This window comes from Calypte anna, chromosome 2 (genome assembly GCF_003957555.1).
Source record: "Calypte anna isolate BGI_N300 chromosome 2, bCalAnn1_v1.p, whole genome shotgun sequence".
NCBI classification, from domain to species: domain Eukaryota; kingdom Metazoa; phylum Chordata; class Aves; order Apodiformes; family Trochilidae; genus Calypte; species Calypte anna.
The window spans coordinates 61,905,275-61,918,327 of NC_044245.1; the positions used below are offsets into that span (position 1 = coordinate 61,905,275).

General features: G+C 41.7%; 1 protein-coding gene across 1 annotated transcript in view; it reads right to left on the reverse strand.

Annotated features, from left to right (window-relative positions):
• Window positions 1-10,253: 10,253 nt before the first annotated feature.
• The window catches only part of RNF182 (ring finger protein 182), a 28,125-nt gene continuing 25,325 nt past the window's right edge, over window positions 10,254-13,053 (reverse strand). The window contains exon 2 of the mRNA XM_030445700.1: window positions 10,254-11,228. Coding sequence (XP_030301560.1) covers window positions 10,254-10,991 — 738 coding nt within the window. The 5' untranslated portion in view covers window positions 10,992-11,228. The remainder of the gene's footprint in view (window positions 11,229-13,053) is intronic.

Below are 13,053 nucleotides of genomic sequence, written 5' to 3' on the forward strand. Positions count from 1 at the left end.
ATAGACTTTTCTATCTATGCTTTTACCACAACCTGGCTCCTTACCATAAAGAATATGGAATTTTTCAATAATTTAGAGAGAAAATGGTCATGGGAGCACTAACCTTGTGTACCCCTTCAATATGGTTTGGATTGGAAGGGACCTTAAAGATCATCTAGGTCCAACCAGACACCTTCCCTCCCACTAGACCAGGTTGCTCCAATCCCCATCCAACCTGACCTTGAATATTTCTAGGAATGAGGTATCCACAGCTTCCCTGGGCAACATGTTCCAGTGTCTCACCACTCTCATAGTAAAGAATCTCTTCCCTATATCTAGTCTAAATCTACCCTCTTTCAGTTTAAAGTCATGGCCCCTTGTCTTGTCGCTACAAGCCTTACTAAAAAATCCCTCCTCATCTTTCTTGTGAGCCCCCTTTATATACAAGAAGGCTGCTATAAGATTTCCTTGGAACCTTTTCTACAGGCTGAATAACCCCAGCTCTCTCAGCCAGTCCTTGTAGGAGAGCTGCTGCAGCCCCCTGATCATCTTAATGGCCCTCCTCTGGACTTGCTCCAACAGCTCCATATCCTTCCTGTGTTGAGGGCTCCAGAACTGGACACAGTACTCCAGGTGGGGTCTCATGAGAGGAGAATACAGGGGGAGAATCACCTCCCCTGACCTGCTAGCCACAGTCTTTCAATGCATCCCATGATAGAGTTGGCTTTCTGGGCTGCAAGCATACATTGATGGCTCATGTTGAGCTTCTCATCAACCAACACTTCCAAGTGTTGGTTTTCCTCAGGGCTGCCCTCAATCCATTCTCTACCCAGCCCATATTTGTGCTTGGGATTGCCCAGATCCAAGTGAAGGACCTTGCATTTGGCCTCGTTGAACTCCATGAGGTTGGCATGGGCCCACCTTTCAAGCCTGTCGAGGTCCCTCTGGATGGCATCCCTTCTCCTCAGTGTGTCAACCATACCACACAGCCTGGTGTTGTCAGCAAACGGTGCACTTAATTCCAATACCCACGTCTCCAACAAAGATATTAAACAGCACTGGTCCCAGACCCTTGAGGAACACCACTTGTCACTATTCTCCACTTCAACATTGAGCCATTGACCACTCATCTTTGACCATCCAGTCAATTCCTTATCTACTGAGTGATCCATCTCTCAAATCTGTGTCTTCCAATTTAGAAGCCAGGATGTCACATGGGACAGTGTCAAATGCTTTGCACAAGTCGTGGTAGATGACATCAGTTGCTCTCCCCTTGTCCACTGATCCTGTGACCCCATTGTCGAAGGCCAACAAATTTGTCAGGCACAATTGCCCTTGGTGAAGCCATGCTGGTCACCACCAGTCTCCACCTTTTCCACGTGTCATGTCTCCATCCTGAGTGCCAGGTTGGTTAGTATGAATACTGGACCCAGACTCTGACCAGAGTATTACTCTGGGTCACCGTGCTTAGCATCCATTCTGGTGTCCATTTTGTCCTTTGAAGATCTTGAGTGTAAATATCCAGCTATGCAGTAGCTTCCCACATATTTTCTGTGTTTATGAGATTTTTAGATTTTTTTCATATGAGGTAGTACCAAAAATGGTTCTAATATCCCAGATGTAGGACATCTACTGTTTCTTCCTTAATGACAAGTCCAATTACCTTGCTGTAGAGGAAAATAAGCTTGCCAGGATGTGCTCTTGATAGAACTGCTCCCTTACTTCTTGAGACCTTCAAGCACAGAAGTGGCTTGATCAAGGTAACCGTGGAGAGCTGCAGAGAGCTGAGCAGTCAGTAATTCCCTACTTCTACACACTACCCCTTTTAAAAAAGCAACTATACATTCCTGGGTTTTTTCCCTTCTTCTTGGTATTTCTCCTATCCCACTTGGAGTTTTGAAGAGGACCTATGATAATCTGAGACAGCTTTAGCAGGATCTTTAGCCTAGGAAAAGCTTGTCTGACATGCCTGACAGGAAAGCCTCCAAGCTAGCTAATGACTGGCTCACTTTTTCTCATCCAATTTCACTTGTCACTGGTGTTAATTTTATGAGCCACTTGCTCACAGCCAGCCTTCCCTTAAAAAAGACTGATGTAAAAAGTGTCTTTACAGAAGACTTTCCAGTTAGAGAAGAATCTTGAGCTTACATTATCCTGCACCTCCCAGTTTCACCTTCCCACCATGCAGCCTTCCTTCCTCCTTACCCATTACTCTGGGAATCTCAACCTCTGCTCCCTCACTTGCCTTTGCTTTCCCACTGGCATTGCCCTATTCTTCCCAGGTAGTGAAGTGCTGGAGCAACATCTATTTTCTCTGTTCTGATTAAGAAACCATCCCTGACCAGCATGAGAGGAGGTTTAATGTCATATAGTCTGGTGGTGAGCTCACCAGGAAGAGTAGTACTTGTGGTACAGGCTGCAGGGACAGCCAGACACAGAGATGGCATGGGATCCATACCTTACTCCTCTCACTTTACGATGTCCAGAAACCTGGGGACTCCAAATGTGTCAAAGTTGCAGCTAGTTTTTTCTCTAAGAACAATAATTCACATTTCAGATATATTTGCCCCAATCTTACACATCCTTAAACAAATTTAAAATCTATGCACAACTGCTTAGGCAGTGCAAGTATTTGTGCCAAACACTACTGAATATACAACATCCCAACTTTTTAAACCAATTGCAATCCACAACTCTGTTTAAACTGCAAGCATCTGTTACCATCCAAGGAGAAGAATCTTCAAAGAGACATCAGCTTAAAGAAATAAACAAGGAACAGATTTTTTTTTTAAGGAAAGAGCAACGCCTGTGGCAGTGCTCTGTAAGCAGGGAAAGGCAAAGCCTAAATTAATCATGTCAAGTGTTCTGTTTGAATTAGTCAATCAGGTCTAAGTATGGTATTTATTCTAGTGATCTGGGGGTTATCTGTGCAGAACAGAAGGAACAACATAAAAGTAGCACTAGAAGTTGAATGGAAGGAGCAGAACATGGCTGTGACGTTTCCCTAAGAAACCTAGCAGCAAGGCAGGTAGGATGGGGAAGGAAATCCCAGAGGCTGGCGGCAGGAAGAGATGAAAGGAACTGGTTGCTCAGTGCTGGGTGTGCACAGGCCATGGGGTAGAGGACAAACTGGGGGCTGCAACTGCTTTAGTACTTCTGTGTCAGCAACTACAGCTTCAGTGGTCATGCAGAGCAGAAAATAAAGCTGCAGCAGGCAACGCAGCACTTAAGGACAAAGCCCTCACTGAGCCCAACCTCAGGACTGTGGGTTAGTGCTATACCACAAGTGCATGGTGCTGCAGCAAGGCAGAACATTTCATGCAATATGAACTTCTTGTACCACGTCACTATGCTCTGCTGGGAACAAGATGCTCTGTTCCTCTGCATCTTAATGGAACAAAGGGTGTCTCCCCTTGCCACTGTGTAAAAAGCACACACTGTGATACTCACAGGGCTCTTCCTCCCAGTTCTCTCTTTAAAGCCAGATCAGATGACTCTATGGGAAGGTGTCTGGTGCTAAATGGTTCAGCTGTATCACCAAGGGGTCAAGGAGAGAGCCATGATTTACACTTCAGACAAGCAGGCATAGCTGGCAGGTAACATCTTTCATGAAGCATCTCTAAATGTCATCACCACACAAGGCCTGAGAGATGTAGCCTTGAAACCCCCCCCCCCCTTTTTCTCCTGGCTGCATGTGGTTTTGCCCTCTACAATAATACAAAATATATAAACTAACAAAAGTCAAGTGTAACACCTCAGATGCATGAGATCAATGACAAGGTGATTTCAGCTGCTGTGCAAGTGTGTGCCTTACAAGATCACACAACTTAGTAGCAAATGACACTGTTTTGAACCTGTTTCTGAGTGCTTCACCCCACCTCAAAGAAAAAAGCAGCAGCAGCAGAAAAGGCTTGGAAAAGTGCACTGGTGTCAAACATGGAAAGGCTCCTGTCTAAGGAGAGGTCAAATGGTATCTTCAGCTCCTAAAAGAGGCAGCCAAGGAGAAGCATGAGGGACATTAATATTTCTAGAGACAGATGACATTCTGGGGGGCGCAGAGGAAACAATGTGCAATTACACCTTGGAACTGCTTTTGCTATCAAAGTAGGGAACACATAACTAGTAGTTTAGGAGTTTTAAGACAAAGCAGACCTTTTCCACAAAGTATGTAATTAAATTATGGAACACAACACTGTGGGATTTTATGGATGTCAAGACTATAAATATGTTAAAAACAACATTTAAAGGAAGGCACAGAGATCCATGAGCAACAATTAAGCCCATTGATACAGGCATAACCTCCACATTAAGAGGTCTCCAAACTGCAGATGGTCATAAATGAGGGTGTGTATTGGAAGCTCACTGTATACGTGGGCTGTTTGTATGTATTTTATATGCATCCACCACTCACTGTTACAAAGACCCTTCGGAACCCAGCATGCAATCCACCTGACCCAGGTTCAGCATTCTGTACCATTTTTAAAGTAATTATCTTTTAAATGCAAAACCATATGAAGTCCCTCTGCCCAACTAGGTTCTCCTTAGTCGCTCTGCTCCTTCTTGTCATTTCCGAGGCAGAGGATTATCTAATACGTTGTAATTAAATTGGCAACACACTGTTTCTGCTGTCAAGACATGAGTCACTTTTTTATGCACAAATCTCATTCCAATGACACAGTTGCAAAGGCATCTTTTCAAACTCTTCTTCTTAACAGTGGCTTATTTTTTAATTCTGAGCTAAGCTGTCAGCAAAAACTGTTTTGCAGCGAGTGGCAATCAATCCAGCCTTGTCTCTCAACAAGTTGAGAGTTTTGACATAGTGGAGTTCTCACATAGAGGTTTGGTTATGAAGAGGAAGTTTTTTAATGCTTTTTAAAAGCATACTTCTGTTAAAATCCTCCACTTTTAGAAAGAAAAGCTCTATCTAAAGAAATAGGCTGTTTGCCTCAGCACCTCTTGAAATTTCAGTAATATTGCCACGTACGTGCTCGGAAAGACATATTTCATCAGTTTCACTTGACATTTTTAACTCCCTAATGCAGGAAGAAGTGTCAGCCAGGACTTGCCAAGAAATATGTCAGCTGGTACATGGCAGACCAGTTCAGTGAAGTATTAGCTGTTTGGCAACTGGTTGGTTATCTCCTACATTACTTGAACAGGGATTATGAATTATTCAGCTGCATTATGAAACAGATAAATATGATACATTTCTCAGATTTCAGAAAAGTTAAAACACTGGGTGCAGAATAAAGGGATTGCATTATGCAAAAGAAAAAAACTGGTATCCGTATGGAGAAAACATTTCCTAACAAAGATACCTATTCTGTGGCTGAAAAGTCCCTCATGGGAAGAGGTAGAGGTGTCATCACTTGAGATATTTAAAACCAGACTAGACAAAGCATTCATCACTACAGGAGCAGAGGAAATGGATAAAATTACTTATTAGGCTTTTTTCTACCCATCTCTGATTTCTATAATTTAAAACGTTTCTCAAAATGCAAACCACTTTTTTATAACAGAGGAAAGAGACAGAAATACAATAAAAGGACATTTGGTTGTAGTATCACCCAGCACAATGAAACTTGATTTGAAATGAAATTTATGCTAGCAATTCAGATTGCAAGATGACTTCTCTATGCTTAAGGTTTAGTGCTGAAAGCTTTGCTACTGCCACATGTCTCTTAAATGATGATTTACCATCCCCAGACTGGTGTAGCAAGACAAACCTCTTCTAGGGCACGGCGCTTCAAGGTCCAACCAGCAGAGACTCACAAGTAGTGCTCTGAGCCTATAGCCCTCCGGGCTGACTAGCCTGGATCAGTGCTATTGCTCCAAGAGCAACTGACCTCTCTGCTGGCTTGCTCAGGACCGAGCTGAGCCTGTGGGTTTGAGCCTCACCTTTTATTGGCCCCCTAATCCTGCTCATGCGCAGTGGGGGCCTGCCCTAATCAGGCACAGGTGGGCTTGACACAAGCTCATGCCCACTGCCTGGTAATTAGTGGCACCTGGTTGCCTCATTTCACTACAGACTCGGGATCTATTCTCTGCGCCACAACTCCTTATAGGTTCAACTTTTGACAAGGGAAGCAGATGCAGTGCTTTCCAGAAAAGCAACCAAGTATGGGGTTTGTGCCTAAGGTGTGTCAGACTTCTAAAATCCCTGAGTAATTTCCAGTACTAAATACTGATGTCACTCAAAGGATAACATCTCATCTGCTAGTAGTATGAAAGTAAAAGTAGGCTCTCAGAACAGTATCTTTCCATAACTTTGAATATTTTTAAATTATTTCAGACTTCTCACTTCTTCTTTGCCCAGAATTTTTTTTCTCCCTGCTCCATTTAAAATAAATCACACTGTCTTAATTTTGTAGAAACACGAAGAAATTTAGAGGGAAGAAAAACAACCTGAAAAACTGTGGGATGATTAAAATGAGCCTGTTTAAGAGTGGAACACTGTGGACTTTTCACCACACCCATAATCCATGCAGGAAGATAAAGTCGTGATGTACAATCTCTGTCCAAGAAATTAAGATGTACAACTGAAGTGAACTGTCACTGAGGTAATGCAGAGGAGTAATATTGAGTCACGGAGGTCCTCAGGCTTGGGACAACCTCTCACTGGTTTTGTACTGGAGAGAAAAAGCAGCATGTAGCCCCTTCTTTTTTTTTGCTTTGACATTGAAACTGTTGTAATAACCTGCTGCCATTTCCCCTCTGTATCCCATTTTCTCTCATGTCCTGGATACAATTTGCCACCTTTTAAGGATTTATCTTGTTTTGCTTGACTGAGCTGTAAAATGCTGGCAACCCTGGAGTTTGCCAGTAGTGTTATCAGGACCAGAGTTCACCTATTTTAAGTGTTTTATTGTAGCATTTAAAGTTTTGCAGACACATACTCAAAATAGTAGGGCAAAGCTCACAATGTAACTAAACCAAAGACATAAATCAGTCCACATTCGGTCAATCCTGTTTCAAAGATTGCAGCTTTAAATAGTTAATGTAATAGAGGTGGCATGCCCAAATCTGTATTTCTTTAAATTATGAAGTGCAATACTCTGCCATTTGGGAAGTAAAAATACTCAACTGTAGCAGCAGTAGCAAATGACTTTTAATTGCCAAATGTATTTTAAAAAACAGAAGGTTGAGTATGAAAAACAATGGACTTTGTTTGTAGCTCTGCCCCAAACCCCTTATTTAAAGCGCAGCACACAGCCCACTCGCAGCCCCAAGGCCCCACATCCTGTTTGTGAACCCACAGGCCCTGCTTTCCATGTAACCCACTCACTGCTGATTGCCCTTTAGGCTCAGGTCCCAGGCCACACTTGCAGAAGAGCTTTGTCCCTCACTGGATCCTTCTCAGAGGACGGTCCAGCTCAGTGCATCCTTCCTGGTGCTGTGCCCAGCAACCACTACTGCATCATCCTGCCCCAGCCCTCAGGGGATGTCACTGCAAAAAAGGAGCTGGTGAGGATACAGTCTGTACCCATAGGGTAAGCAGAAGCTAAAACAACAGCAACAACAAAAAAAATCTCATTTGAACTAAATGCATCTTATAGCAATGAATCTATCTATAACAGTATGTACCTGGTTGAGTCACGTATCCGGGCAAAGCAAGGATAAAATCCTACTGAAAGGGAATTGCTTTAGTGTGCAGGCTGAAAGAGCCATTTTACAACCACAGGAGCCATTACTTTCCAAGGAGAGAAAAAAGTCACAGAAAGGTAAGGAAATGCAGGCAGGTACGGAGGACTCATTTCTAGCCCTATTTACACTGACTTCAGCTGAGTTACTCCAGTGCAGGAGACGCTGGAGTTTTGAGTTCTAAGTCTTGCGAATGGTGGAGAATAAAAATAATAAAAGAGTAGTATCTGACGTTCTTCCAGTCTTAGTCACACAGCAAACATCTCCTCCACAAATAATTGAGATTTAAACCTACTAGGAATTCTCAACGGCCATATTATAAGTCATATAGGTATTTTATGAGACCAAAGCTGTACTAACATCCTCTGGCTGAACAGCAGATTAGCTATACAGTCAATATATTTTTGCACTCTCACATATTTGAGTGGGTTAGTATTGCAACACAGTAAAAAATAAAAGCATAAATTTAAGAGGCTGGCAGTTTTAAAAGTGGTGAAGTATAATAACAGCTGTGTTTATTTGTGCAGGGATGTGTAACTGGTATCACTGTAATCCTGCTGAGATCAGTCTCTGTTTTAAAACAGAGTACAAAATACCTGGTGCTGGAGGTAAGAGACTTTTAATCAACTGACAATCAAAGGGGAGAGACAACAGGTATCACTGTAGACATGTTGTGCAGAGGTAATACATAGATATCACACGTTTGCATAACCTACTTCCTCTATTAGGCAGCCCTTTATTAGAGACACTATATTCAGACAGATTGAACAAACCCTAAAACACAAATCCCTAACAATACAAATACATCTTTTCTCAAAGTTACTAAGTACTAAAAAAACCCACACAGGTTTCTACTTGATTTTTTTTTCTTTGTTTTGCTTTTTTTTTACACAATTATTGTTAGATACTTAAAATTTGAGTTCATAGACAAGTCAAACCTTGCAATGTACCAGGATTGGAGATGATACCTCTTTTAACTATATGTGCTTTACGACAAACAGTAAAAACAATTACATAGGAATAGTAATTTCTAGGAATTCTGAAAATATTTTAGCTATAGTTGTTACCAAGTCATTACAGAAAAGTCTGGAACATTTCCTCTAATCATTCAGTACATAGATCCATAACTCCATACACTTGAAAACTATAATTTCTCTAGAAGTTTTCTTCTTACATATGTCTATATATACACACATAGAAATGCACTACTAGAAAAATGAGTGCCAGTAAAAGCAGAATTTTTCCATTTCCACATTTTTCCCTATGTTTTTAATAGGAATGGAACTCTAGATACCATCTGTACCATCTACAAAAATGGGACCAGCTTTCCCATCAGCATTTTTCATTCTTACTAAAGACATTTTGCTCTAAGAATATATATTGTTAGGCCATACAGTCAGTCTTCATGCAATGAACCCATCTCCTTCTTACACTGCCTTGAAATTTCTAGATCTTGTGCCTGACCCCAAAATCATGCACTACTCAACTCCTCCTTCTCAGAACTTACCATGCTGTGCACAGTAAAAGGAGTTTGCAGCTTTGGTGTTGACTAGACCTAGTTATACACATAAACATTCAATATTTTTTTTTGTGCTCTTCTAGTATTAAAGGAAAACCTTCCCAAACAAATAGTAACTCCTTACAATGCTCATTCTGTCAACCCAGAAAGCAAAACCCCACCCAATTAACCATTTCAGGTTTTTTTAAAAATTTGTACTAGTGATTGAATGTCCATTTCCTAATGATTGGGAATAAAAGTTAAATGATAGCTGAAGTCACATAAGCCAAAAGCTCCAGTGTAGCTACCTCGGAACAGATGAGCATAAAGTTGGTCAGCCAATTTGTTCAGAGGACTAATGGACTGGAAACATGGTGTGGTGGTGGAAATTCTGGGAGGCAGAGTGAACATAAGAAAACATAGCTAGAGAAGTCTGCAGATCTCCGAACTCCCAAAGAGAAGCCTAAGGTGTATGTACACTAAAATAAGTGTACCTAGAGAAGACCAAATGTGTGACTGGATCCCTGGAAGTACTCATGAGCAGGAGTATCTCAGAGGATGAGGCCTCTGTTTAGGAAAACAGTTTTGGAGATATGATTTTAGCATGGGGGGGAAAAAAGATTCCTCATGTCATAGATTGCAAAAAACCCACGACCATAGACCTCTCGTATTTTTCTTATAACAAGAGCTGGAAAAAGCAATGGTAGCAGAAATAACAAATATTCCAAAGCATGAGTGGATGAAGAGGTGCTGTACTTGATCTGTAAGGTGCCTGTTATACTTATTTCTTCTAGGGTGGATCCTGCAGCCCTGACTGACATGATCAAGCCAATACAAATCAAAGGGCTACTCAATGAACAGTGGCAGAAGTAGCAGGCACCAAGTTTGGCATTTTCCTTTTACCCCTTACTACAACTTGGCCTCTTAAAATCAGCATATAAAATTTTATTTCCATTGTTTAACTTAAAAAAGGAGGAGGGGGAATAAAATCAAGTAGAAAAAAAAGGATCATATAACTAGAGCCACTGCTTCCATTTAGTGGGGTGGACAACAATAAGAATAAATAAGAATACAAAGACAGGATAAATCAACTATGCTACACATGTGACAATACATCTTATTGATTGTATTTTTATCAAGATGACATGCAGTCTAGAACTTCATGGCAAACACACTGACAAAAGCCATAAACCATAAGAATAACAAGGCTCGAAGGAACAAGGCTTACAAAGACAACCCCAAGGGTAACCTTCTTAGATACCAGCAAATAAATCCCTAAAGGCAAGGAACTAAAGTACAGCAGCCCTAGCAACCACACCAGCACCCGAATTGAAGTCTGGAAGAGCAAAGATGTGCAGTTCCACACTGTCCAGTTGTGGGACACAGTTGCGACAGAGTCAAAACTTGTAGGTCTGTAAAATTCCACCACAGGGGTTGAGTTCAGAGTCTGGGGACTTTCTCTTTGTACTTCCATAATTGTTATGACCAGGCAATTAGAAGAGGTGTGGGATGGGCTAACCAGAGATGCCAGCCTTTTGGGGGTCAGCAACAGTTCTGTAGGGTTGTCTGGTAGGCACTTCTTTCCCTTTCCCCCACAAGCTAAATTCAGAAGGATGTTGTTGTCATCAGGAAGACTGCTCACCTCATCATCTGGCAGGCATGTTTCAAACCTGCAAAAGGGGCACACTATGACTCCTTGCGGGGAATCACCAAAGTCTATGATCTTGGAAAGGCATTTAGCGCACACTCTGTGACAGCACTCCAGCACTTTGGGCTTTCTCTGTCGCAGGTTATAGCGGTTGTAACAGATCTTGCACTCGAGCTCATCTGAGCTCTGAGTCTCCACAGACTCCTCTGGCAGCTGACTGGTCATTTCTTCTGATGGGTTCTAAAATTTGCGGGGAAAGGAGTCAAGGAACAAAGAGGTCCCTCAGGCTTATTTTAGAACTTTTTCCTGATGATTGTATCACCCATCTCAAACAGGGAAAGAGGAGATGACATTGTCAAAAAGCATCAGTAAGTATTCATTTTCAGCTTCTGCTAGGGACAGTGCACAGCATGTCCTTTATTCTGAACCAGGCATCCATCTGAAGCACATGATGTGGAATTTCTGTGGAAGAAAAGAAAATAAAATGCTGTAGTAGGTGAAATATGGAAGTTCCACTTTTTACAAGCTTAGATTCCTTTGCTAAAAATATCTCTAAGGTAGCCTTTTTCTCTGGCATATGAGGCCTATATAGCTGTCATGCTGATAAAATTTAATATCACGCTGCACGCATTTGTTTTAGACCTGTAACTTTGACTGGCTCTGCCCATGAAGTTCTCAGCAGAAGCTGCAATCTAATCACTGATCTGAGACCATTTGTTGAAACCCTGGTTTCCTAAGGAAACGAGACCTGACCCCTGGGGCTTTTCACCTTTTGCAGTCACTTGTGAACCTGTTGTCCAATTTCAAACAAATCCTCAGAGGGGCAGCAGTACTGAAGATAATGAAGCTTCTAAAAAAGTAATGAACAGTGGCAGCTGGGGAAAGGAGAGGTATTTATAATAACTACCACTTATCCTGGAGTGGTCAGCCAGCACACACCCAGCCTCTACTCTGAACAGGCAGCACACTGCCTGTTGCTCAGCCAGAGAGGAGGGCAACACAAGAGAAAGCTGGTGACAGTATAGGGAAATACAGAGTTTTTTGGGGTGGAGTGGCTATATGAGGGGAGTGGGGTTATTTTAAAGAGGTATGAGTGACCCGTGTCAAAATTGTTAAAGATCAGGCTTTATTCGTTCTGCTGCTTGTGGAACAGCTGATTTCTCTCCCCTAGCTGCCAAAGGCAGATACCAGAAATGAGGGTTCTTCAGCCTGCAACAAATGCTTCCTTTAATGTGGGAATGCTGGGATGAAGGCTAACCTGTCTCTCAAGGGCATTAACCAGATGCACTGGTTAACCCTTTCCACACCTCAGTTAAGGGAAGGCTCGTGGCACGCTCTCACTGTGCCACCAGACCCATCAGCCTCCCCTAACAACATCTTTTGTCATATTTTGTGATCATGCATTTTCATGATTTCAGGAAACAGCCCATGTATTATAAGCAAATATTAACCAGAACTATGTATTCTGGGGAGCAGTAACTACCAGTACTTGCAAACCAGATCTATCTGCCAGACAATATAAACTTCTCCCAAATTCAGGCATATGCTTGCTCACACAGATGGGTGCTACTCATTCCATTACTGCTAGAGATGGCAAAGAACTTGACATGATCAAATGATGGGGGTCAGTACTTGTATCCAGCTGTTTCCTGCATTTTCAATAAATGGCAGGCACACAGATTATGGAAACAAAAAAAGAAAAAAAAAGTGGCCTATTTCAATAAAATTCTCTCTTGACTGTTCATTTTAGTAAATGTTTGGTTCCTTTTCCCTGGGAAGTTTTTACTTACTCCTAGCATTCAAATCTGTGTGCTTTTTTGAAAGCAAAGCAAGCAAGTTCTGTCTTTTAATCAATGTGCTCATTCTGTCAATACATTTTACCTGCCAGTCATCAAGTACAGTAGAGTCTCTTTCATGGTCCCTTGTTCCTACTCTGCTTTAAGTATTTTCCATTCTCTAGCTTAGCTTTCAGCACAATATGTCTTCTCTTAGTAGCCTCATTTCTAAAACTGACCTTCTGGATTTTAGAAGAAAGACTTTACACTTCAAACAACACAGTAATGAAAACTAAAATATATTGAATAAAAAAAAATTCTGTACAAATTTATAACAGACATGGCCTCCACCTCATTCCATTTTCTTAACTTTTCCCTGTCTCTTCTGATTTATTACTTTAGTCCTTTTAAAGTTTTCATCTCTGCCTTACTGTTGTTTTTATTGTCTGCAATGTGGTGTCTTGCATTATTTGTGCAATATTTGTGGTGTCTTCATTAGGCAAGGCAAACAT